Genomic DNA, 27,935 nt, shown 5'->3' with positions numbered 1-27,935 from the left:
GTGGGGTGGACACACCTAGGGATATCCAAGTGCACATGTAAAGTGTGTGTGTGTGTGTGTGAGAGAGAGAGAGAGAGAGAGAGAGCACGTGCACAAACAGAAATCTTACTCCAGTCATCTGCAACTCTCTTAACAACTAGACTGTCTGCTGCTAAAATCTAGGCCAACTAATACAGATTTTATTTATTTATTTCCCTTCCCCTTCACATCTGTGCTTTGTTAATCACCTGCACAATACTTTTCTCAACACCTCCCTCACCTCTTTATTTCTTAGTGTATAGATGAAAGGATTCAAAAGAGGCACCACAATAAGATTGAAGATGCTCACTACTTTGGTCCTTTCTAGTGAGGTCTGTTTGGATGGCTTTACAAACAGGAAGATAGTGGAGCCATACCAAATAATCACCACAGCAAGATGGGAGGAACATGTGGAAAAGGCTTTTTGTCGTCCTTTTTTGGAGGGGATGCGTAGGATGGTGAGGATAATGTAAATATAGGAAAGAAGGGTTGTCACACAGGAGCCTACAATGACAAATATAGCTGTGAAAAAAGCTGTTATCTCAAGAAAGTGGGTGTCTGTGCAAGAAAGAACTATCCAGGAATCTAGGTTACAATAGAAATTATTGATAACATTGGGGCCACAGAAAGACAATGTTGTGAGCAGATAGGTTGGTATACACATAGCAAGGAATCCACCAAGCCAACAGCCTCCTGCCAACTTGCTAGAAAGATGAATGTCCATAATGGTGCTGTAATGAAGGGGAAAACATATGGCCAAATATCGATCATAAGCCATGATGGCTATTAGGAAATGCTCTGTGCACCCAAAGGAAAAAATACAGTACATCTGCAAAATGCAACCTGTAAAAGAGATGCTTTTGCTTCTTCCGAGGAACATAGCCAGGATCTTTGGGACAGAGGCTGTTGTGTACCATATTTCCAAGAAAGAGAGATTGCAAAGAAAGAAATACATGGGAGTATGGAGACGGCGATTAGTTACTATTAGAAGGATAATACAGAAATTTCCCAAAATGGTCAAGATGTACATATTTAAAAAGATGATGAAGATTGTTAGCTGGAAATGTGAAGACCCAGGGAAGCCAAGCAGAATGAATTCCATCACTCTTGATTTATTTTGCTCTTCTTTGTTATTTTCTCCCATCTGTTCTTTTCTTTAACCTGCTGAAACACAATTCTGAATGAATACGCAGAACATTTCTCCTTACCCTCAATATGATTATTACAGACAATCCCTGCACAAAGTTGGTAGAATTTACATCAATTGAGGTTTGGTTTTGAGGTTTTTTTAAAAAAATCTAGGCCACCATCTAAAATGAATCCCCAGGATTGCTAATACAAAAACTGATATGAATTTTTGAATTATATCTGCATTTTGGGAGACAAGGTTACCCGAACAATATTCAGTACAGTCATAACTCGGGATACAGGTGCTTCGGGTTCCACCATTTCGGGTTGCTCACTGTGCTGAACCCAGAAGTACTGGAATGGGTTACTTCCTGGTTTCGGTGCTTGTGCGTGTACAGAAGCACTAAATCACGCTTTTCGCATGCGCAGAAGCGCCCGAATCACGACCCGCGTGTGCGCAGACACGGCACTGTTGTTTGCTGATGCTGTGGGTTGCGAACGTGCTTCCCACATGGATCACATTTGGAACCCGAGAGTCCACTGTATTCTACTAGTATTTAAAACTAGGGATCTGTTACTTTAATATGAGAAAGAAACTGAGAGAAACCAAAATGGACAGATTTGACAATTCCTACTTGTGATCCAGGACGCGGGTGGTGCTGTGGTCTAAACCACAGTTTGAATCCCCACGATCGGGTGAGCTCCTGTTGCTCAGTCCCAGCTCCTGCCAACCTAGCAGTTTGAAAGCACGTCAAAGTTCAAGTAGATAAACAGGTACTGCTCTGTTGGGAAGGTAAACGGTGTTTCCGTGTGCTGCTCTGGTTTCGCCAGAAGTGGCTTAGTCATGCTGGCCACATGACCCGGAAAATCTGTCTGTGGACAAATGTCAGCTCCCTCGGCCAGTAAAGTGAGATGAGCACCGCAACCCCAGAGTCATTTGCGACTGGACTTAACTGTCAGGGGTCCTTTACCTTTACCTTTACCTTTACTTGTGATCCAACCAACTGAACACAGACCACCAAGCTTGCCTGAATGATGCCAATGTGTCCATGGGAACCGTTTTTGCTAAGTGTCCGGAGTTGCAGAAACTCAAAAGTTTGTTTTCTTGAGTTTTCTCATTTCAGTTTGGAATTCAAAGCACCAGTGTTGCTTAGTGAAAGACCAGGGTTCAAATTCCTACTGAGTCATGAAGCTAACTGGGTGATCTGAGCTCAATTGCTAAAATCAGATGGGAAAGTGGGGTATAAAGGCAATAAATAATATAAAACAATACATAAATATTTAAAATGACCATCCGGTTGGTTCCATTTTGTGTTCTGGGTTCAGTTTGTAGAGGTTGCATATTGTATAGTCTGGTCTCAAAATCAGATTAAACGTGGACTTTTAGATGTTTATGAGAGTTTTAATTTTTTTTTTTAACAAATAGTGTTCTCTCTCTCTTTTTATATATAGGAAATCCAACATGTAAGATTTAATATCAAATTTATCTCAAAGCCTACATGTTCTGAAAACAAACAGAGCTTGGAAGCTATTTGATTTTCTTAGGCAATATGCTTCCTTCACCTTTCTGAGAATGAGAGTTTGGTTGCAATCCTGTACAGAGTCAAGACTGCTTTTATCCCACTAATGCCCATACTTGTGCTTGCTTCTTTAATCAGTAGAAATGCTGATCTAAATTCACTAACACTGCAATCCTATTGACCTTGGGAAATGTAGCTCTCCCTCTCCAAGGAAACAGAGAGAGGAGCATCTTTGAACTGTGAGATCAGATTCCGTAAGGCCACCCCAAAAGCTGCCATAAACCTTATCTTACCATTGCCAAAAAGACATGCCAAAGGATATTTGGTCATGCTGGAAGTGGATCAGGGAAAAGCATGGATCCAAAGGAAACAAAGTCTTCCTATCCCCTGAAGCTGCCATATACATGAGAGGGACATTGTTAAGAAAATAGTAATAATGAAAAGGGGATATAAAATACTGCTTCTCTCTCTCTTCAGCTATTGCATCTTTAGCTTTCTCTCACTGACCAACACACTGGTAGGATTGCTTTATATGCATTTTAATGTATGATTTTATAGGGTGTTAGGGGGTGGGAGTACCTCTGTTAGGAGACACATTGTGCTCTTTTTGGGTAGCTTATCCACCTTTGACCCCCACTCTGCACCCAGCTCTCATCTGTGGCTCCTAGAAGCTATCAGCATGGGACAGAGGCCATACCCTAGAAACAGCTTCAGCTGGCTGGCTAAACCAGATGAGGGTAGCCAAAGGGTCTCAATCCCTCAGAGAGTTAGGAACTTGCCCTGCATCTTAAGACAGGCTCCAGCAGATTGAATGAATGAGACCAATAGTGGGTCCAGTGGTCAAGAAGGAGGTTTCTTCATGTGCTGTAGAGAGAATTGAGGGGCAGATGGGGCTCATTTACCTGGGAAGGTACCCCTCTAGGATAGGGAAAACTCTGATCCTAAACCTCTGCTGTCTTGTGCGATATCTTCAGGAGAAGAAAAGGCTAAGGAGTGAACCCTACCCAAATCTGGAGCTCATATGACATTAGGATGGGTCCTTGTGTGCCTCCTTCTGGCAACTCCTGCAGCCAAGCTGGTGCCAAACATATTGCTCTGTTTTCCTTTGGACCCCATTAGCAAGGCCAAGAGTGGGGTCTTGTTTGTCTTGGCAGCCCAGGACCTCTGTACATACTGCCCAGGCTTTTACCCCAGGGAGGTCACTAATGCAGCACTAATATCACTCCCAGAGGTGCACTCCGTTATCTTTCAAGATGACAAATGCCAACATTTTAATGTAAACAGATCAGCTGCTTTTCAGCTGGTCTTCATGCCCAGAGGCCAATTGTGACCCTCCCGACCTCTCTCTCTGCCCTTCCCCAGACGAGACTCCTCATTAGCCCTGCTCTGTTCCTTCCTTGAGTGCTTTTGCCTATCTGGAATGCGTCCTTCAGCTATCTTAATGGATGGAGGGTGAAGATACACGAGGAGTGGATTCTTTGCAGAAGCCTCAGGCTTTTGCATTGCTAGTATGTATTACAACAGTAAGAGTCACATCTGTTGTTTCTTTCCCCTTTGTCTCTAGTTTCACCCCCTTCTGGCATGTAGCTCTCTCATGTTGCAAACGAAGAACTGCAGCCCTTGGGCTGAGAAAGGTTCCCCTGCTCTGATTTTTTTATTATTATTACTGGCAGGGAAAGCTACAGGCCAGCTGTTCAAAGTAGTATTTTTTTCCATTTGATGAATTGCTGATCACAAATGCATTTAATATTTAAAAACTGTCAGAAAAAATAAGTAAAGAAAGCCACTTCACAGATATTTATTGCATCATCCTTTCATATCCATACACAGACAATATCGCTTTGAATTTTCATAGCAACCCACTCACCCATCCTATAATTCACACATACTGTATACATTTTCAGTCTCTCAGTCATCAGCTACTTTATATTTATTACACCCCTCATTGTTTCTACTCACAGAATCTAAAACCGAACCAGGGAAGCCCTTCTAAGCACCTCACATACAGACAGCTGACCAGGGTATATTTATATCATTGACATGATCAGAGCTTCCCTTTACATTTTATCTCCAAGGAATTCATACAAAATGTTCTCAAGCAATTATGGAATAGATAATTCCCCCGCCCCCCCAAGGATATTTCATATTTTTTTGCAATCAATTCTCTCCATGGTTTTGGATTGCAATGCTAACTCAAATTTCAATATGAAATTTCAATTTCTAATAGAGAATAATGAAAATGCCTGGAGCTAAATTAAACACCCCTATGGGTATAAATAACAAGTACTCAAACTGGCTTTTCTAAAATTGCTGTTGTTGTTGCTGCTGTGCTGTTGTTTTATCATTATTCCATTTATATCTCACCTTTCCTTCAAGAAGTTCAAGATTTTGTACATACTTCCTATTTCCCTTCCTATTTTATCCTAATAGCAATCCAGTGGCATAGGTTAGCTGGAGAGAGCATGGCTGGCTCAGGGTCACACTGTGGGCCTCATGGCTGAGTAATGCAACACTTGAATCATGACACCACACTTGCATCCTCAGATGGATGTAAACTGCATGCAGCCCACTGGTTCAGCATTTTTGAACCTGTACTTTCATTTTCCAATGGGCATTTTTCTATTTTACATTTTAATCTATCACCCTTCCTTTATACTTGAGCACAGGATGGCTAACAACACACAATCCGTAGAATGATCTAAAAACTGAACTTATTTCTTTTTTTTTAATTCCCAAATAATAATAAAAATATAAAAAGACCACCCATGAAACAAACTCCACACCCAAAAGAATGTCCCATTTTCACTGCCACTGGTGGCACATCTATCACCACATAGTTTTTTGTAGGTGGTCTGGGGGAGCTACTGGTGGCATAAGCATGTGTGTAATGCCACATCCAAGAGCCTTTTAAGTCAGTCTTTCAGGAGTTTTAGGATTGACCCCTTAGCTTGTTTCATTTGTTAATTAAAAAAACACCACAGAATTTAGAGTTTTGTTTCCTCAGGCAGGTGCGTATTTGTGGCTCATGGGTGTGGTGGAAATATTACAAAATGAACACCAGTTTTGGGAGAAATGAAGCTATAACTTTGATTAAACAGTAGGTGGAGGTAGTATGGCAGCAGGGTGAGGATCAAGTCTTTATTCCACTCAGCTTCTACTGATGGAATGGCATTCCTTTCAAGGTTGGGAAGCACAGCCCCTCACCTTAGGAGTCACCCAGTACTGAACTCATGTATCAGTGTTGAGCTCAGTACTGAACCAAGCATCCGGGGTCCCACTAGGGAACCCAGAGAGATATTCCAGGAAGGCAGTGTCAGGGACGAGCCAGTGGTTTCAAGTTCCCTGGAGGGAGGGGGGAACCTGGGAGTGGAAGAAGTGGTTGATGTGCCCAAGGGGGAGGGAGATATTGAGGAGAGATCTGTTAGAGTAAGCTTAGAGCAAGAAGCAGGAAGGGTGTGGGGAAAAATATGGGTTCAGAGCTGATTTGGGATCTAACAGACCCTAGGTCACACTCTCCTGTGCCCACTTTGGTGGTTTCCCACTGTCTAACACTCCTTCTAGGGATATAGTGTGTCCTCCCTAAAAGAGGGCACGTGTTGCGGTGAGACCTGGAGACCGACCTACTGGTTGTGGGTGGGACTATTGGATAGCCACAACACCCGAATTGGTAGGTCACTCATTGCTGGGTGTGATCTGACCAATGGGGTGCAGCCTAAACAATTCAAGGGACCTATTTAATCCCTTGCACGTGACCCAGAGATTCTCATTTGCCTCTTGCAAACAGAACAGAGAGCAACCTGTCCTGTGTGTAGCTGAGAGACTTTCCTTTGACGATTGTCAGTTGGTGATATTGATTCCTTTTATCCTCTTTCCCGGTTCCTTTCTAATTTATTTTCTCCTCAGCTTAATTTAACCCCCCACCAACCCTTCACCTACAAAAAGGTCTTTTCCCGGCGTGGGGCTTTGCACCCAGTAAAAGGGAGCTTGCATCCCCATCCCCCAATTAGGCTTCTGCAGCCCCTTTGAAAATGGGGATGAATTCAGCTGAGGCTGACATTGGGCTTACCCAATACAATGTGGCTTTTATTCACGAAACTGCTCCTGCTTGGTGGTGCGCTTGTAGGCGCCCACCCTTCTTTAAAATCTGAAGTGGGGGGGGGGACTTGGAAGAGTTGAGAGCAGCTCTTCCTGGACTCAAAAATTTTGGTCACTGATGGCAGTGACGTGTGTGGCTCGGTAGCCAGTTGCCCAGCTGCCCAGCTGCCACCGAGAGGGCCAGGAAGTGTGTCCAGAGCACAGCAGCCATGAAGGTTCTGGCCTTGGGTGGGACGGTGATCTGTCACCCGGGCATTACCTTCAGTGATCCATCCCTTTACAGGCTTGATGGGGTTCATCTGTCTGTGATTGGGAATGATTTGTGGCTGACTGCAGTGTTAGTGGGGTTATGGGATTGGTTACAGGTGTGAGTGGTTGGCGGTGGGTGCGGGTGCTCGTGTGGTGGATAGGCACTGGTTCAGGTGATAGGGATGGGAGAACGGTCTCGCCATCCTTATGTGAAGGGTATTCCACTAAAGGAATCCAGGGACTAAACTTGGTTTGGTCAACCCCCAGGAGGGGGTTGTGCCTGTGCCTGAGTCCAGGGGAGCATGGGGGGGGTGGACAGAATCTGTTCCTGGGCTTTCCACCTACCTCAGGTGTTCACCCTTGGCTGACCTATGATAGAGCTCTGGGTCAGCGCTACCTGGAACGGTGTAGGGACCTAGTCAAACCAGAGCCTATGCAACCACTCACTTTTCAGTAATGAATAAAGTTGTGGCCTAAATTCTGCCAAAAACCAAAACTAAAATTTGAGTCAAATGTGTTTTTATTTGGGGGGGGGTCCTCTGGGGTCCTCTGGGTCTGAACACGCAACACTTCTTCCACCAGCCAATTGTTTGAGTGAGTAACAGGTCTGGCCAGAGACCTCAAAAAAGCTTCCAGTGTTGTTTAGGGATGTAGATTGCTCTGCCTCTCCTCATCAACTATGCATAAGATTGCATGGCAAGCCTGTTTCCTATTAATTAAACATTAAAATTATCTCAAAAATGATAGCAAAACCTCTGTGGCAGAACAACTGAATCACTTATGCAATTTGCACACACACTGGAGGTGGAAATGGTTGCCGTAACCCAACATGTCTTCCGCACTTTTTATCTATCTGGCTTTTGGGAAGAACCAAGTGGAAACAAAGCAGGTGGTAGGGATGGTAGAATCTGTCAATTTTGTTATCTCTCAGTTTCTCATTGTTTCCAATCTTCTCCACATTTCATCATCAGCTTGTCATGATGATTATGATGATTTTATAAAGTCACTCAGTGAGCCATTTCTGCTCTAACTGCAACTGAGAGATTTAAAGGGCAGAAAGATAAAAGTTTATGACCCATTCAGGAGATATTGTGCTCTGTCTTCTCCTTAGATATTTCTTATCTACAAAAATAGATCTTCATCACCCAAGAAGAACAATAGATAAAGCAGCAGGGACGAGTAGGTCGGTTCCTATGGCTTGGTGGGCCACATGAGGACATGAGCTTTGAGTTAGCCACCCCTACCTTAAACTGACCTCCCCCTCCCCCCAAAAAGCTCTAAAATTATTTGCTTATCTATAATTTCTTTTTTCCTTCAGTTACATCCTGAATAATGATTGACTGCAGTGATGTTTCAGAAGCACACAACATAGAACCACACTTGCATATACTGTGTTTTTGTTGTTGCTTTTAAAAGAGAGATATTGAAACAGAGTCTTGTCACTATTTGTTAGCTGCTCATGGACTTTTTTCCCAGCTGCAGATGTTATATATAAATAAAGTTTGGGACTGAGTTTCCTCCTATACCCTAGGGAGAAAAACCCATTCTCCCTGATCCAATACACCTGGCACATTAAAATAAGTAAATAAATACACAGACATTACTCCTGCGACTTAATAATAAAGCAAGCAACACCCATTGCATTTACTCAAAGTGTATAAATTTATTGACTATAGTCAAGAGAGAATTCCCAACAAAAATGCATAAAGGTTGAAACACATGGGATCAGAAACTAAAAAATGTGTTGCAATGGATTAGGCAAGCACCATAAATTTTCAAGTGAGAATGCTTATTATTTTAATGCAAGAAAAAACACAGATAACAATAACAACTTTTTTATCTCCAAGGAATGCAGTTTTTTCTTTAATTGTGACACAGGATCTTGAGGTCTTCATCAGCTTAATCGGAACAATAGAAAGGTAAGAATTGTCTTTATTATAAATCACTTAGGGCACAATCCAGCACAAATTAATAGAACTAAACTCCACTATTTCAATGACAGAAGTTTAGAGTGTTCAGAAGAAGGGAAATAAGTTGTAGTTGTAAATGTAATGGTTAATGTGTGTAGATGTGATAGTAGGGATTTCCCCAAGAATTTTATTCTTTCAAATTTCTTCATGGACTTTCCAATTAACTACTCTTGTTAAATGGAAATTAAACACAAAAATACACTCACATGTATGGGCTCTAAACAATTGGGACAACTGTATATACTTTTGCTATAATATGTGATCCCTATTCCATGGGACCACACAAGATCACAGCAGAGAGAAATGTCCTCCCTCCCCCACTGTTCCACAAGACCCGGCACTGCCACCTTCCCTTTTGGGTGCATAGTGGTCTGGACTGGGAAAATAATGGACTTCTCTTGCCCTATGTTGGACAGCAAAATAACACAAGCTTAAAGCCATTGATAAAATTCCATTAAAGCCATCATTGTCAGCATCCTAACACCAGGAAAATCTTTATGAAAAACATTACAAAGTGAAACTTTTCTAGAGCATCTCCTTGCTTAATAGGTTTAAAGTTTGGATATAGCCCTCATGACTACAGTGTACCATCGTAAGAATATGAAGCAAAGAAAAATCTCTGATAAATTTAATGAAAATAGAATTTTATTAATAAGTTGCTGGAATAGTAAATTTCAGGGGAATATATATTATTTTCATTAGTGTAAATCATGTTCCTGTGATAATTTATTTTTGTGTTGTTTGGTTTTCTAATATATTTATTTTTTGCTAATGATATTAATATGCCAAAGATCCAGAGAAAAAGAGAGTAATTTTGCAAACAGAAATCAAAGCATCTCTCTGCCCTTCTGGCTGAAAATGCAGCATGTATTCTAGACACCCACTAATTCTAGGCTGAAGACCTGTAACAAAAGTGTATAGAAAATATAGCTGTAAAAATGGACAGAATAATATAAACTGATTTATGAATAGAAATCATTACAGTAAGACAAACTGATATTATATGAGAAGTAGTGATATTTCATTTGAACTAAATGTGCTAAATTTGAACTAAAGTGCTAAATTAATAAAATCCTCTTACAATGAACTTTTGGCTTATATTTTTATTTGTTAATAGTTATTCTATGGAGAGCATTATTAATATTTCTTCAAATAAGTGAGAGTATAAGAGCCACCATTTCCAATCACTAAGTTTTCATGAATGTTGTTTTGGCAGAAAAACACCTGATTCTGATGAGAGAAGGAAATGACTCCACTGTGAAGGAATTCATCCTTCTGGGTTTCTCTGGATCTCATGAACTACAAATCTTCCTTTTCATCCTCTTTTTCTTTATGTACATCCTGACAATCACTGGAAATGTGGCCATCATAGCTTTAGTGCGAGCCAGACGACAACTCCACACACCCATGTACTTCTTCCTCTGCAATCTTTCCTTCCTGGAGATATGGTACACATCAGCCTGTATTCCCAAGACTTTAGCAATCCTTGTGTCCAAGAGCCACCAAACCATCACCTTCACAGGGTGCATCACACAGATGTACATTGTTTTCTCCTTGGGATGTACAGAATACTTCCTGCTTGCTGTCATGGCTTATGACCGCTATTTGGCCATATGCCACCCATTGCACTACCACACTATAATGTCCAAAATGTTGTCTGTCCAAATGGCACTGGGATCTTGGATATGTGGCTTTGCAGCGATTTCGGTACCAGCCTTCCTTATTACCCAGTTGTCTTTCTGTGACTCCAATGTTATCAACCACTTCTTTTGTGACATTGTGCCTTGGATAGTCCTTTCCTGTACTGACACATACACATTAGAAATAGCATGGTTCATACTTGCTGGTATTGTCATCATGGGCTCATGTGTGATAACTTTAATATCCTACATTTATATCATCACCACAATATTAAAGATTGCATCTGCTGAAGGCCGTCAACGAGCCTTTTCCACCTGTTCCTCTCATCTCACAGTGGTGATAATATGGTATGGTTCCACCATTTTCCTACATATCACACCTGCCAAGCATCAGTCACTGGAATTGACCAAAACGGTCACTCTCCTGAATACTATTGTAACCCCTTTGTTAAATCCTTTCATTTACACACTCAGAAATACTGAGGTGCAAGAAGCTTTCAGGGCTACATTCAGATTCACAACTATGTTACAAATTAGCAGAAAAGACAGAGGCTGATGTTCTGTATATGTGTCATTTGCATGGTGCATGGGACATTTCCTAGCAGTGCATAGAATCATCTGTGCATTTGATGTAGGGCTTATGAATTGCTACAGTGTCCTTCCCTATTCTCACTACTCTGTCACCACCATTCTTTATCATCCTCATCCATTTACTAAAGATGGAAGTATTAAACAGAAGCTTAAATCTCTCAAATTCACATCATCAAGTGAATTTGATTTCAAAGGGACTAAAGTAGGCATAGGCAAACTCCGGCCCTCCAAATGTTTTGAGACTACAATTCCCATCATCCCTGACCACTGGTCCTGTTAGCTAGAGATGATGGGAACTGTAGTTCCAAAACATCTGGAGGGTCGGAGTTTGCTTATGCCTGAACTAAAGCATCCCTTTGACCCAATTCCAAATATCTGAGGAAAATAATTTTATATCTAACATAGTCTCATAGTTTCAGAAATTGTTCTCAATACAGGGTTGTTCTTTCCCCCTAAATAATACTACATTCTCTGTTTTCAACAGGTGTAGGAGAGCCCCAAGAATGTGCATTATGGCCCCAGGTGCAGTGAGCCCAAAATTGTTGGGGTTGGAGCATAGGAAGAAGTAATAAAGCCTACCACACTTCTGAGTGCAAGCACACCCGGTTCAAATAAAATGGAGGCTGATCTAAGGCAGGGTCAGATTTCACCCAGGTCCACCTCAAAAGTCCAGCCCCTTAGCTCGCCCATGATTGGTCAATTCACGGGCAAGTCCCGACAACCCCTGCAAATGATGGAGAAGATTACATTGTCCTTTGGCTGTGTGGGAACAGGAAGTTTCCCTCCCAACTCCCCCATGATTGCACCAGTCCACAACTGTCATTGCCACTGGATTGGTAAATTGGCTTTTCAGAAGAAGGCAAACATCTCAGACTCATACCATGTCCCTCTGTGGATCAATGAGGAGAAATTGAAAGAAACTAAAACAAAGCAGTAAACTTATCATTGCTTCCCCTTAATTGTGTTTAACATGAAGGTCAACAGAATATGAATAAACATTTAAATGGTTTAATATGCATTATTTACTGACGCTTCGAGCTTCATGTACATTTTTACTGAACTACTGTTGCTGCTACTATTTCCTTATCTCTCCATTGGTAATTGCACATACCCTCCAAATGCCCCCAAATTGCAGGACCCAGTAGGGGAGGGGAGGGGAGGGGAGGGGAGGGGAGGGGAGGGGAGAGAGCACTTTCAAAATGTGAGTCTACCCTACTAGGAGGCTGGAAGTATCTTGGCTCTCTCCCCTTCCCTCTTGTGCCTTCAGACCAGGGGTTGCCAACTTTTTTTGAGCCAGTGGGCACATTGGAATTTTGAGGAGGTGCTATGGGAACCAGTCACAAAATGACTATTGTGTGGTCATGGCACAACACAAAATGGCTGCCATGATTTCATGGCATAACATGAAATTGATGCCACAATTAAAAGAGCAGAAAAAGAGACAGGTATAGGCATGCATCTATCACCTTCCTCCATCACTTGTGGGGGAGGGGTGCATCTATATAAGTCACCACTGCAGTCGTTCATGAAGAAAAGTTTTTTGCAGCTTCCCTTTCTTCAGAATGGGGTGGAGGGTGCATATCCATTCCTCATATCAAATGAAGCATGGGACTGCCTGAGAGGGTATGTTTAATAAAGGAGAAGTTGAACCAGTGCCAACAAGATCTGAACAGGAAGAGCTAATAATCTCTGATACACTATGTTTTTTTGAAAGGATATATATTTAGAACACTTGCAGGTGCCATACTGGGGGGCACCCTGGTGTCTGTGGGTGCCATGTTGATGCATTCTTCAGAACATACCCTCATACAGCTGTAGTGATTCTACAATGGTGGCTTAGTTGATAAACACCTCGCTACAAACTGAAACATACTACATTGGGAACAGGACCCAGTGGGGAGACGTAGATTCAAGCCATCACTCAGCCAGGCTCTGGGTGTCTTTGAACCAGTTACCAAATGTGGTTCTTTACTGTACATATATAAGCACCTTATATAAACCATTGTGCAAGCAATTTCCAATAACAGAATGCATTTTTGCATGTTGTCTCAACTAATCTATGCATTTTTAAGCACATTTCTCCCTATGATATGCTTTTTGAGAATTTTGTTCTTGTTGGAGACCTAGGGTACTGTAGCCAAGCCAAGGTCAGTCGGCAAATGAAGCAAAGAAAGCTAAATCCCACTGATTTCAATAAAGTGCCGCCTTTCAAAATATTGTTAAATGTGTTTTATCAGTTCATAGAGAGGCAAATGTATGGTAACTGGAGGAGAAGGAAGGTGAAGGAGAGAGAAAGACACCTTGTTGCTATAATTAAACACATTCTAAGTGGATCTCCTAGCATTCCATAAACTTATTAACATAATAGGACAGAGGTGGGATTTGTGACTAAGCAAAGCCATAAGAAGGAAATCTCTTAGGCTATGAGAAAGTAAAGCTCCAGGGTTCTACTCATTTAGGATTTCTTGTTTGACTCCTTTGAAAAATTATATCCCTCACATCTGAGCTTCTCATCATCTTGAAAGAGGACAGATGTAGAAGTGCTTCAATAAGAACTTTAGAACCATTCAAGTATGGATTTCCTCCTTTTTTTACAGTTGCCGTTAGAAAGCATGGAGAATGGGCCATTGAAAGGTCTACCTTCTCCAGAATTATTGCAATCCAATAACTAGTTAAAAAGAAGATGTGCAATGTAATCCTGTCTGTTCAAAAGTAGGCATTGCTGAATCCAATGGGTCTTACTCTCAGGTAAGTGTGTACAAGATTTAAGTCTCAGGGTTCTAGATACGTTGAAGCAGGACATGTTCCAGCCAAATTTAGTAAGGTGCATTAACTCAATTTGAAGGCAGTTCACATTCACACTATACATTTAAAGCACTCTCCTTTCACTTTAAGGGTGATGGCTTCCCCCAAAGAATCATTGGAGCTGTAGTTTGTTAAAGGTGCTGTGAGTTGCTGCGGGACCCCTCCCAGAGCTACAGTTCCCAGCACCCTTAACAAATTACAATTCCTAAGATATTCTAGGAAAAGTCATACCTGGCAATGTTTTGCAAATGTTATACAGTAAATGTATTGTGTGGATGTGACCATAAATTTGGCTAAAACAGACCAATGATTTTTTAAAAATATATATTCAGAGTTGTGTTATAAGGATATGAAGAGATATTACAGAAACTGACAACCTGATTATGCCTGTGTTATTGTTTCCAAATCCAGTTTCATTAGAACTTGATAGCTTTAGCTTCTTTTTCTTCCTCCTCCACTAGCTGTCTGCATTTGAATAGAACAAAATAAAAAAATTCCTTCCAGTAGCACCTTAAAGACCAACTGAGTTAGTTCTAGGTATGAGCTTTCGTGTGCATGCACACTTCTTCAGATATCTGAAGGTATCTGAAGAAGTGTGCATGCACACGAAAGCTCATACCTAGAACTAACTCAGTTGGTCTTTAAGGTGCTACTGGAAGGAATTTTTTTATTTTGTTTTGACCATGACAGACCAACACGGCTACCTATCTGTAACTGCATTTGAATAGGTCAGTGACAGCAGTGAGGTCATCATTTTTAGTTTATGTAGGTATCACATACTTTTAAGTGCAACCCTATATTACATAGAGGTCAAATGGGAAATTCCTATTTGTCATGGTATTTGACTGTATTCCAAATTAGCAATGGAGTATTTTGGTAACATTTATTACCTTTTTAGAGAGTTATGCTTTAGCTCTCAATCTTGAAAACCATAGAGAATAGCTTGAACTGGTTTTATTATTAATTGAAGATATATAAATTGAAAGTCAGATATCACTCTCTGGATGTTAGACTCACAATCACATTTCAACTAGAATAAAACCTGAAGTGTATTTTAACAGTCCTGTACTATGTATGGCATCCAACGCTGTCTTCCCAGCTCCACAACAGAAATTAGTGTTTGCAATGCGAATTCAGGTTTCTCTTCCCCTTCCTTCAGCTTCTCATGCACATTCCAAAATCTGGTCCTGAAGGTCCACCAACCTTCCAGAGCAGATTTTTGGCTGTATGGGGGCTGCAGTGAGGAGGAAAGAAATTTTAATCTCAGACCAGGAAATGGACCTTCAGCACACAATCAAAATTACAGGCCACTAGTAAATGCAAGTAAGATGTTCAAAATGAGCAACAGATGCTCTCCTGAATTGAAGAACAATAGCAAAGGCTGAATAAATCTCTGCACACATTTTTAAAAGTCATTGAAATTGTTAATAATCACATGAGTAAGAATCTTGTGACTATTTTATTAGCTGCTTATCCACTTCTCATCTGATTTGCCCCGTTACTGATTTCAGAATTTCCAGATTGTTTTTTCAGACTATGCCATAATTACTAGTATAAGTGGATTTATTAATATGACTGATGTCACTTTGCATGAATCAGTTTCACTGACTGCCCCCCCCCCCCCCAAGAATTGTGCTTAGCATGCTCTGTTTTTATTAACAGCGGAAGCAGCAATTAACTTACAGAAGAATGTGGAACCAAACCTCACATGTAGAATTCATAATTATGGGTTTCCCTGAACTTCCACAGCATCAGTTATATTTATTTGCATTTTTCAGCACCATCTACCTTCTAACTCTTCTGGAAAATGTCCTCCTCATTGTGACCATTTCATTGAACAACCACCTTCATACTCCCATGTACTTCTTCCTAGGAAATCTCTCTCTTTTGGAAATATTCTATGTCTCAGTAACAATGCCCAAATTGTTATCAAATCTGTTGTTGGGTGAGAAGACAATCACTTTGGGGGGCTGCATCACTCAGCTGTATTTTTTCTTGTCTTTGGCTTCTTCTGAATGCTTTCTCTTGGCAACCATGGCCTATGACAGGTATTTGGCCATTTGCTACCCATTACATTATGCAACACTCATGAATCACAGAGCATTCACTGTCTTGAGTCTGGTTTCCTGGCTAGGTGGCTTCCTGGCTTCCTTTCCATCAGTGTTGATGATCTCCAACTTGCAGTTTTGCAAGAAAAATACAATCAGACACTTTTTCTGTGACCTCTCACCTTTGTTGAGGTTGTCATGCACAGACACTTCATCCATTGAGATGTTGGATTTTGTGGCAGCTTTAGCAGTCCTCATGACTTCACTGGCAGTCACTGGAACATCTTACGTATGCATCTTTTGCACAGTTGCAAAAATCCCCTCCGTCAAAGGGAAGCGGAAAGCTTTTTCCACCTGTGTCTCACACCTGGCAGTTGTTTCTATGTTCTATGCCACCACCATATTCATGTATGCACGACCCAAGGCCATCGGAACCTTTGATCTCAACAAGCTGGTGTCCATCCTCTACACAGTGGTGGCTCCGTTTCTCAATCCAATCATCTACAGCCTTAGAAACAGGGAAGTGAGGAAGACCTTAAGGAGAGCTTTACATAACTCAGCCATGTTATCAAAATGTTTTCAAACAGAGAAGCTAAAGCCATCACAAAACTGAAAATTACCAAATTCAGATACCTTCTCCATTCATCATCAAGCATCATGTGATAACTTGTACAATGATAAAATACATTGGAAACTACCAAAACATTAAGAGGTTCTGATATGTGTCCTCTATGATTCCAAGGTGGGTTTCAGAAAGTTACATTTCATCTAAGTTTTAATTTATATATTTTTTAACTGTTGCTATATCTGTATTTTTCCTGTTATGCATAATTGCAAATTCAAATGTATCCCTATGGTGTTTTATGACTTCCTTGATATTGTATGGGGGCTGGAACTGGTCTGTGACCAAAATAATAAAATTCATTCATACATTTCATCGGGTTTTCCAACATGCACTAATTCAGTTTATACAGTCTGATTTTGCCGATACTTCTTCCCATTTGTTGATTCCAAAATAAAGACATACCAAGCTGTCTAAAAGTTTCTGACTGCCAGGAGTTTTTTCTAAATAAAATGTAGAACTGCACAGCAAGATGTGATCTGAATTCACATGGGTAATGTACATTGTTGCAACCCTCCTGAAAATCACATGTCTTCTGGTGTGGATAAGTGTTCCCACATCACATCTTGGAAAGGCAAGAACATTCATTTATCTAACAGGAGATTTTGGATATACTGATAAAATACAGACCAGACCTATGTCAGACATGGAATGGATCCTTAAGGATCTCATGAAAGAAGTCAGTGAATTCATGCTGTCGCAAACTGTATGTAAATGAATTGCTTCCAGGAACCTAGGCTGCAACCTAGGTCAACTCTTCTAACTTGAAATCTGTCCATGTGAAAGCACCTTTACACCTTGATTCTAAACACATTACAGTGGTACCTCGGGTTAAATACTTAATTTGTTCCGGAGGTCGATTCTTAACCTGAAACTGTTCTTAACCTGAAGCACCACTTTAGCTAATGGGGCCTCCTGCTGCTGCCACACTGCTGGAGCACAATTTCTGTTCTCATCCTGAAGCAAAGTTCTTAAACTGAGGTACTATTTCCGGGTTAGCAGAGTCTGTAACCTGAAGCGTATGTAACCTGAAGCGTATGTAAGCTGAGGTACCACTGTACTTGGAAGCATGTCTCACATTTATTTGTAATATGCTGACAGATTCTGGTACTAGTTTTCAGCAGTACCGCCCAATAGGTAGAGATAGTAGAAAATTTATAAGCTATGCCACAGGTTACTGTTTCACAAGTTCTTTCATGGAAAATGCCATCAGCACTGGTGTGCTAAAAAGACATATTCAAGCATTACAAAAGCCTAACCACAACAGTCCCACTCCCTTCACCCTGATCTTGCCACATTTACTGGTGAGGTCTCAAGTGAGCTTATAAATATGCTCATCTGAATATGTGTATAACCCTCTTCTTAAATCAGTGGTCCAAACACATGCAAAATCCCAAAACTGTGAAGCACTTCAACTTGCCATTAAAAATTACAATGTGAAGGGTGGAGGGGCTGGGCCTGTCAGACATATCTCCTCCACACATTGAATTTTGTAATGCCTTAAGAGTGATCAAAACTGGGATGTCTGAGATTCAAATCATCAATCTGTCATGGAGCTCTCAAGGAAGACTTGGGCCAGTCACTATCTTTCAACTCAGGCTACCTTACAACTAGATACCTTCCAGATGGTGTTGGATTGTTCCTCCCAACAGACCTGCTAGCATGGGCAATGCTCAGGGACAATGGGAATAGTAGCCCAGTGACATTTAATAAAGCATCACAGTAAAGGACAGGTGGCCATACACTCACCAAAATAGCCTTGTGTGCCAAATGGGGAGGCCTCATGGGCCTAATTAAACCAATGGGTTGTAGGCTCCCCACTACTGGTGTACAGGATTGCATTGAAGAGAATTAAAATGAAGATGGGCTGTGTCTGTTCACATGGCCTAGTGGTGCACCTATCAGCACCTCCATCTGTGATAAGCCCTTAATGTAATTTGGTAAGAGCAGAATCCAGTCTCATTACCATTGAACACATACCCTCCAACATTTTTCCAATGAAAATAGGGACGTCCCATTCCATAATGATAATTTTACTATTTATATCCCACACATCTTATTGGGTTGTACCAGCACTCTGGAAAGTTTCCAACATATATAAAATACAATAGAATATCAAACATTTTAATAAAATCTTCCCTACACAGGATTGCCTCCAGATGGCTTGAGGGTTGGATAACTCCATACCCTCCAACATTTCTCCAACGAAAATAGGGACGTACTAAGGAAAAGCAGGACATTCCAGGATCAACTCAGAAACTGTGACGGCTTCTCTAAATCTGTGACATCTCTGGAAAATAGGGATACTTGGAGGGTCTGTTAACATATTAGTTAGCTGTTAGATATCTTGAGTATATACACTTGCTTTGTAAATTCAGAACATATTGATTTCAATAGGATATTTCTCCCCTATATAAATATTATCTTCAGGAGAAGGATTTTCTTCAGAATCCCAGTGAGGGAAAATATATTAAATTTCCCCCTCATACCTGCTGCTATTAATACTTTGAAAAGAGGGCAGGGTTTTTTGGTACACATTTTACATCACATTTAGCTGATCTACATTATGTTTTGATCCACTCATTTGTTTTTGATCCACCCATATACTTAATGGTTCTAGTATATACAGTGCAACTATTATCCAAGATAAATTAGGGCGTGGTTTGTGAAATACCCTTCTATTAATTGTCATATATGTCCATAGTGTACCTTGGATTCAAACACGAGCTTCTAGCATCACACCCAAACAAAAACCAGGAAATCAAATTGATTTGGGTCTTAAATAGAGACTGATCATTGCAGGAATGTTATGTCATCTGTTTTCATAAGATAAAAAGGTAAAGGTAAAGGTAGCCCTGCCCGTATGGGCCAGTCTTGCCAGACTCTAGGGTTGTGTGCTCATCTCACTCTATAGGCCGGGGGCCAGCGCTGTCCGCAGACACTTCCGGGTCACGTGGCCAGCGTGACAAGCTGCATCTGGCGAGCCAGCGCAGCATACGGAACGCCGTTTACCTTCCCGCTGGTAAGTGGTCCCTATTTATCTACTTACACCCGGAGGTGCTTTCGAACTGCTAGGTTGGCAGGGGCTGGGACTGAAAGACAGGAGCGCACCCCGCCACGGGGATTCGAACCGCCGACCATGCGATCGGCAAGTCCTAGGCGCTGAGGCTTTTACCCACAGCGCCACCCACATCCCCTTTTTCATAAGATACTGACCAGGAAATAAAACAACTATTGAAGACACAACCTAAGTTTTGTGAACTTTGAGGAGATTCAGCAGCTGCAGGACTGTTCCTAGTGATTCGTAATCCAACAGTGAGTAAATGAAACTGATATGCTACATTCTGCTTCAAAGAGCAGAAACTAGACCAACCTGTTTGACCACAAATACAAAAGCTAGACCAGTAGTTATGTGGGTTTTTGACTGCTGAAGGAAGTACATTGACAGAATGACTGCCAAATGAGGTGACAAATGGAGATAAGTTTAATAAATTTAACAATGGAATAAAACGGGGATCTGTCAATCCCCTCCCATATCCTCCTTCAGTGAGCTTTGTTTTGATAAGCATGGAGACATTTTTATTCCGAAACCAACTTTTTTCCTTATAAAAAAAGGTCATTTTTATTCCTGTACTGCTATTGATCCAATGTTGCTATATAGAATTTTAATGTTAAGGTTTTGTGTTTTTCTCGTCAGTTGTTTTAAGGACTGTTATTCTTGTTTCACAAGCTGTTGAGTTTAATGTATTACTTAACAATATCTAATTAATAATGACTAATGTTTTTCTTTCTTTCTTAACTAAGTAAAAAGCAAAACCTTTTCCATTTACTGTCCTCTTATTTATCTTGCGATCTGTGAAGAAAAAACCTGCAACAATTCCTCTCCCACCTTTCCTCCATCTGGTTATACTACTCTCACATAGCAACATCAGAATTTCTAAGCTTACATCTTGCTTAGTGTGTCTGAACAGATTTATGTTCTCCTGTTTGCATATTCATATACTGTACACATTTTGAATTAAATATTAGACATCAGTTTTGCAAGATTCAGCTCTGGTCAAAAATCTCTGTGTCTACATTAAGAAAATAATAATAATCTGCATCAAAAATGTATACCATACTCCTAGGATATAGGAGGAACTTTGCTCTGACTTTCACATCAATGAGCAGTTCAGTGGGAGGCAAGTCACATTGCCTGGATGTTCTACTGTGAGTGCTAGCACAGTCTTATTATGTGTGTTTACTGAGAAGTATGTTTGTGCGTGTTTAGTGGAGCCTACACTGTAGCATAGCTGTCAACTGTCCCTTATTTGGCAGGAAACTCCCTTATCCCAGCACCGTGTCCCGCTGCTGTCCCTTATTGATGATGTCCCTTAAATTTCCCAGGTTTCATGCTCGCCCGGCTCAGGAGGGACGCAGTGGCTTGGGGTCCTCCGCCACGAGAGAGAGAGTGCGCACAAGCTGCCGCGTCTCCATCTCTCCCTTTTCCCCCTCAGGGGTGTGTCATGAGGAGACGGGTGGCGGCGGGTGGGCAGGCAGCCCCTCTCTTACGAGACTTCTGCCACGCTGCCAGGGGCAGCCAGAGATGGCGGTGGCAGCAGTGGCAGTGGCTGAGGAGGCGGCCTGAGGAAGGAGGAGGAGGGGATAGGGAGGGATGCAGAAGGGTGGTGTTTCAGTGGCGGCCGCGGGGCTGCAACCGCCTCATGCTGGGCTCGCGGGTGGCGTGGGCAAGAGTCTCTCTCCCTCCCCCCTCTCTCTTGGGCGGGGAAGGGACGATGGAACTCCTCATGCCAGGACGATGGCAGCCCCGACGTGCTGCTTAGCTTACCCTCCAACCAGTGCAGCATCTTAATGTAGTGATTTCCCCCTCTGCAACCCTTTCATAACTCTATTTTTATAAATCATTTGTCCATCCATAGTTCAAATTTTTACTACAAGTTTTCTGTCAATCCTACCAATGTATGTAACTCTTTACAATAGCTTTTCAACTAAATTATAAACTTTCCCCAATCTTTATTAAAGAGGTCCTCTTCCTGGTTTCTAATTCTGCCTGTAAGCTTTGCCATCTTGATGTCATTCATCAGTTTTGTCTGCCACTCTTCATTGGTGGGAGTTGTAGACCCTTAGGATGGGAGTTGTAGACCCTTAGGATCATGTAGTGCAACCCCCTGCAAAACACAGTCAGTTGCAGCCAAAGCAGCATGGCTCCATCAGTGGCAGATTTCTGTATAAGCTAAGCCAAAATCCCTTATTTTGGCTGCTGATCCCTTATTTTCGAGGCAGCTGTCCCTTATTTTCAAATCTGTAAGTTGACAGCTATGCACTGTAGTGAGTTTATTTAGGGTTGCAGCCTTAGGCTAGGCTGTTGATCTGGCTATATTATTGTTTTCAATGCTGAATATACTTCTCCCCCCCCCCCAAAATGACCCCTGAATTTTTGAAGTTTATTGATATTGATGTTGCATTTTATGTTGTATTTTATGCTGTTTTAAAGTCACAATTTAATCAATGTTTTATATTTGCTGTTAGCCGCCCTGAGCCTGATTTTTAAACTGGGAAGGGCAGGGCATAAATAAAAATTAAAAATTAAATAAAATAGATGCAATGTACCAATAGCATTATTCATCTGATGTCTGGCTAACCTAAGTGCCAGCACTTCAAAGCACATATCTGGATTTTCAAACTAAGTTGAACTGCAAAAAAATAATCTCTAGACTGAAAGAGCACCTCAGTCTAGCCATATTTCCTACAAAAAAAGCTGTAAACTGTGTCAACCTATAAAATCATTACACTTTGTTTCATTACGCAGTGTCCCTTTAATTGCAACTTCTTTCTAAAAATGAAACTTGTGCAATTAATCACCCAAGGGCAGCTACCTAGAAGTTAATGAGATGTGTCTCCCCAGATGATTTTTCTTGTAAATTCCTTGTTCCCTAATAATACTTCTGAGAATTTTGACTCTGGGCAGCAATGATTGGGTCCACAGTGGCTAATTCAGCTTCAAGCCCTGTGGACCAGAAACGCTGAGATTTTGATTAATCTCCTGAGATACTAAAGCAACATACAATGTGAGATTTCTGTAACTCTAATGGGGCCCACAGGGAGCTGTTAGCAAAGAAACTTTTTTCCCTAAGACAAAATGCAGCTCTAAGCAGGGATCTCACTTCATGCTGCTTTAAAAAAAAAATATCCTAGCACAGAGAAACATTAGACAAAAAAGGATATAGGTTTTGTGTGAAATATGCTTCTCTCTGTGTCTGGCAATGGACATACACATGTGGTGAATTTCTGATTTTATACAAGGACACTATGTCATCATTTAAAATGTAATCAGGCATCTCAGCACTCAAAGGAATGGTACTCTGAGTCACAGTGATTACACCCCTGCTTCCTGTCACATGGCCAAAATAAACCTCTTCTGCGTGGCTGAAATTTACACAAATTAACACTATGTCAGTGTTGCTGTGCACATTTCAGTAGTAAAATAAAAGATAGTTTGTCTTCTGCTTCTCCACCTCCAACCCAGAGCAGCCAGCAATATTTGACCATAAAGTTATTTTTTAATTAAAGTTATATACCCCCTCACTTTGCATGGTGGTTCACAGTATAAAAACACAAAATTAACAACAACAACAATCCCCCGACACACACAGTCATATCTTAAAGGCCATAGATGGTTTAATCAGTCAAAGGCCTGGGAAAAGAGTAATGTTTTTTCCTGGCACCCAAAGATATGTAATGAAGGTGTCAGATGAGCCTCCCTTGGGAGAGCATTCCACAAACAAGGAGCCACACCCTCTGGACCTCAGGGAGGGGACACAGGAAGAAGGGCCTCAGAATACTATTGCAGGATCTGGGTGAGTTCATATGGGGAGAGGCAGTCCTTCAGGTATGGTGGTCCTGAGAGAGTGAAGGCTTTATAGGTCAAAAGCGGTGATTTAATTTGGACCCATAAACTAATTGGCAGCCAGTGCAGTCAGGCCATGATTGACGTAATATGTTCAAAATGTTGTGCCCCAGCAAGCAACCTGGCAGCTTAATTCTGCACCAGTTTCTGAACCATCTTCAGAAGCAGCTCCAAATATAATGAGTTGCAGCAATCAACCTAGAGGTTACCAGAGCATAGACAACAGAAGTTAGGCTATCCCTGTCCAGATAGGGGTGCAGTTTGGCTGAAGCTGATGGAAGGCACTCTGTGCCAGTGAGACCACCTGAGCTTCAAGCGACATTCAATGGATCCATAAGTACCTCCAAGCTGCATACCCAGGCCTTCAGAGGGAGTGTAATCCCACCAAGAGCAGACAACAATCCATCAATTTGTTGAGGGAACCTTGCACTAAGCTACTGCTGGATTCAGAGGAGTAGTGGAAAGAGCCAGCTGGGGAGCCTGCAAAGGAATCCGAAAGAGAAGAAGGCGTAGAGCCAGGAGACTGGTGGAGAGATGACAATGAGTGGTCACAGGGACAAGAGGGAGCAGACTGCAGAGAAGGAGGTATCAGAAACTGAAGAGGTAATAGTGTTGTGAGCAGGAAGAGGCTGTGGCAGAGAGCAGTTCAGAATCAGAGGCTGAAGAGGGGGGGGGACACAAGAGGCAGGCTGCTGAAGAAGCCAGGGGGTCTCTACCAGCTGCTGTGACCTCCCCCCTGGCCTCCCAGAACCCACAAAGATATGAAGAGGGTGGAGCAGAAACATACAGATTGGGAAGGCCCCAGGAGAGGAGGAGACTTAGAGAACTGTAGGAAGGCAGGGACTTTTGGTCCTGGCAACTGCCTCATTGGGGTAGGATCTACTGAGAAGAATTGTTGTGCTCTATAGGCCTGAGCTGTTTTGTTTCTTTGAATAAATAGTTAACTTCACTGACACCTTGTGAGTTGTTGCTGACCTGTTCCTGACATATGCCCTGATATGACAGGCTTTCTGTGTTCCTATGTGTCCATCTATATGGGAAAACAAACACATCTAGTAGTCCTGCTTCATAGTCTTGATGTTAAGTGTGTAACAATTTACAGTGGTACCTCTGGTTACGAACAGAAACCGTTCCGGAGGTCTGTTCGTAACCAGAAATCGCTTGTAACATGAGGCGCCATTAGTGAAAGCGCTCCTCCCACTGTGCACTGTCTCCAGCACAAGATTTCTGCTCACATCCCGGGGCAAAATTTGCAACCGGGAGCAGCTACTTCCAGGTTACCAGAGCTCGTAACCCACAGCGTGTGCAACCAGAGGCGTTCGCAACCAGAGGTACCACTGTTTGGCTATGCCTTCATATGTACAGCTGTGCACTCAATGTCTCCATTGTTATTGATAATCATACTCTTTCCATGAAGATGGGGAAAGGGGTGACTACTTAGGACATCATGGTCCCTGAGTTAATGAACATGGGGACAGTAACACCCCAAATAGGATTTGAAAGTTAGCATCAAATGTGGGAGTTCTTCCTGCAGCAGCTGGCCTTCCCCACTCCTTCATGTAGACATCTCTGCTTGCTCTATCCTCCTGACTGTGAAACTGTGTGTTAGATTTTTTTTTTTTTAAATGTGATAAAGCTTTTTAGGTAATATACTTGAGTGAGAAGCTGCAGCTAGCAGAGGAGTTTTTAAAATGATAATTAAGTAGCAACTAGTTAATAAGACTTGATTAAAAAATATTTATGATTTTGGGCTAGTGGAGCCAGAGGCTAGGCAAATGTACACATTATTGGTAAATAAAAAAATACCTCCCTGCTTCAACAAGTAGCTGATGAATTCGATTTTACAGTCATACTGTATTAATTAATTGAAAGCTACGTGTAAATTCCCTTCTGAGGGCTGTAAGCTGGCTGGAAGCCTAGAATATTCCCATTCCACTCATGAAATAAAAGGTAAGTTTAGAAACAAAGTTATGTGCAATGGTAATAGGACCTACTGGGAGCTATTAGTAGAAATAATGTTGGGGAAAGCTTAGCTCCAAGTCAGGATCCCATTGAGGGTGATTAAAAAGGAAAAGCGGCTTGATGAAATTAACTTGAATGAGCAAGACCAGAAAGGAAAAGGAAAACAGTTACCACCAAAGTGTATTTAGGAGGCAAAGCTGGGCCGGCTAGATGTCAGGTCACTTAATTGTCTCTCCTGAGGACAGCATAGCAACTGTTGATAAATTCCTTTAGACTTCTAGAGAGTGAAGGAATGTTTGCATTAACATTGCATTGAGCAATGGAGCTTGAGCAAAGAGGCGAGCATCTCCCCAGCAGGAAAGACCATTGTGCTTTTAGCATGATTCATTTCTGTCTAGGGTGCTGCAGAAGTGTCAACATACTAGAATATTATACAAAGTCACTGTGGATTCTGTAATGTTCCTGTATTCAAGCTAATTTGGTGGAAGGGAGCACAAAGCAAGCAAGCAGCATTTCAAACAGGTAGTCTCTTGATCCCAGAAGGATGCTGAAAAACACAATTTTATGTAGGTACCTAGTTTAAATACATATTCTACCTTTCATCCTAAGGCAGGGGTAGCCAGCATGGTGCCTACAGGTACCAAAAGGTACTTACATTCCTATAGTTGACTCCATCATAGACCTCAATGTCTCCACTTCCATTTCCCCACTGAAAATAGGTTTGTAGTCAATAAACTAGATTGTGGAGGAAGGGTGCCTGGTTGGCAGGGCTGAGGGAGTTGTTCCATCTTGCAAATGTTCCCATTGGCCCCAAAAGGTTGGTGGGTTACAGCATATATACAGTAGATAGCTACAGTGGATAGCTACAGTAGTAGCTGCAGTAGTAGATACAGCAGATAGATACAGTAGATATATACAGTAGTTAGTAGTAGATAACTACTATATACAGTAGATAGCTGCCAAAACAAATATTTTAAATAAAAATAAAACCTTAAAACTAATAAGTCAGACAATCACAATGTTTGCCATATCTCAAGATACAAAAACTTACTAGCAGAAATGGACAAAATGTTTCAGCTTCTGCCTTCTTCAGTGCCACAGCTGGGGTCCAGACCTACACAGTTCAATAAGGAGGGGGATACAAATCAGTAGGGAATTCCAAATCATTGGGCTCACAATACTAAATGCATGATTCCTGGTAGATATGAGCCATGAGCAATGGGGGACCACTAACAGCAAGGCCAAGGCCTTGTATTGAGAGTGAGCAATCCCACATTCCAAGTTCCAGGCCTTAGAAACAAGGATAATACACCAAGTTTCATAGCTAATGAATTGATAAACTAATTGTACCAGTATGTGTGTATGGTCTGGTAACACCCTAGAAACACTAGCTTTCTCCAACGAATCCTGGAAACTGTAGTTCCCACCTCACAGTGCTATAATTCTCAGCATATTTAGCAAACTACAATTTCTTGGCTTTTTTGGCAGAAATTCATCTTTCCATGGGTGGGTGTGGCAGTTTCCTCTGAGATCTAGAACACAGAGTGTTTGGCATAAAAACTGAAAGGAGAGGTAAGGTAACTAAACTATCTCTTGTGTCATGCAATATAAGCAGGGGTGGAAATTAAGATAGGCATTGGTCAACCCTTGCCAGGATTGGGAAGCTGTGCCCCTCCAGGTGTTGCGTAGCAAGTTCCTGCCTCCCCCCCCCCCAGTGGAAATAAAGACACATGACATAAATATTTAGGTTAATGGACAAAAAATGGCCACAACTTTATTGGTTACAGGAATGAGCGGTACTGGCTTAGACATTGGTCCTAACCGACTATCCAGCTTCAACCCAATTGCTTGAAGACCGGGAAGGGTTAACCACCAGTAGGGGGAGTCCTGCTGATGCACATCAACTAGGAACTCCCCCGGGGTCACCGCTCGGGGAGTGCCTTAGGCCCTCACCTCCATAGGCTTCAGACAGGGCCACGAGCTGAGGTGGGAAAAGAGGGAGATCCCTGGCCTCACCAGTGTGATATTGGGCAAGCCACGCCCCCCTTGCCCAGCTGATTGGCTGGCCAGGGGATGATGCAGCCAGGGATCCCCTCAATCATGTGGAGGCTGAAAGTGGTTTTGTTGGACTACAACCCCCATCACCCCTGACTTTTGGCCACGCTGACTGAGGCTGAAGGGCGTTTCAGTCCAGCAATATCTGGAGGCCAGAGCTTCCCTATCCCAGACATGGAGGCATCTTCAGTGTGAAGTAATAGTTTCCCAATCTACCCCTGACTACCAGCTGACTGAAGGGAACATCCCTTCGGCCATGGGTGCTTCCCCCCACACAAACAAACCTCTTTCAAATCAGGATCAGAGACAGGCAGGCTAGAAATAG

At 41.9% G+C, this 27,935-nt stretch overlaps 3 protein-coding genes across 4 annotated transcripts; 2 read left to right on the top strand and 1 right to left on the bottom strand.

Annotated features, from left to right (window-relative positions):
* Nucleotides 1–101: 101 nt before the first annotated feature.
* Nucleotides 102–27,064, bottom strand: LOC309327511 (olfactory receptor 6F1-like). 2 transcript variants are annotated; one of them, XM_081836812.1, is made up of 3 exons: nt 26,983–27,064; nt 26,607–26,669; nt 102–1,182 (listed from the first exon to the last, which is right to left on the bottom strand). In XM_081836812.1, exon 3 carries the CDS (start codon nt 1,160–1,162, stop codon nt 224–226), a length of 939 nt encoding a protein of 312 aa, XP_081692938.1. In that variant the 5' UTR covers nt 1,163–1,182; nt 26,607–26,669; nt 26,983–27,064; the 3' UTR covers nt 102–223. The 2 variants fall into 2 exon arrangements, with proteins under 2 accessions (XP_081692938.1, XP_081692939.1); XM_081836813.1 differs by having other exon boundaries at nt 102–1,179.
* LOC309327005 (olfactory receptor 6F1-like) lies at nt 10,178–11,176 on the top strand (the record flags this gene model as incomplete). The annotated part of the gene is made up of 1 exon (XM_081836037.1): nt 10,178–11,176. The coding sequence occupies one exon, from the start codon at nt 10,178–10,180 to the stop codon at nt 11,174–11,176; it is 999 nt and encodes a 332-aa protein (XP_081692163.1).
* On the top strand, nt 13,810–16,759 carry LOC309327477 (olfactory receptor 6A2-like). The gene is made up of 2 exons (XM_081836779.1): nt 13,810–13,959; nt 15,679–16,759. The coding sequence occupies exon 2, from the start codon at nt 15,706–15,708 to the stop codon at nt 16,675–16,677; it is 972 nt and encodes a 323-aa protein (XP_081692905.1). The 5' UTR covers nt 13,810–13,959; nt 15,679–15,705; the 3' UTR covers nt 16,678–16,759.
* Nucleotides 27,065–27,935: the final 871 nt, after the last annotated feature.

The sequence above is a fragment of the Podarcis erhardii genome (genome assembly GCF_964252035.2).
Source record: "Podarcis erhardii genome assembly, chromosome: 13".
In the NCBI taxonomy this organism is placed as follows: Eukaryota; Metazoa; Chordata; class Lepidosauria; order Squamata; family Lacertidae; genus Podarcis; species Podarcis erhardii.
The sequence above is the reverse complement of the archived record's forward strand: the minus strand, read 5'-3'. Positions and strand labels throughout refer to the sequence as shown.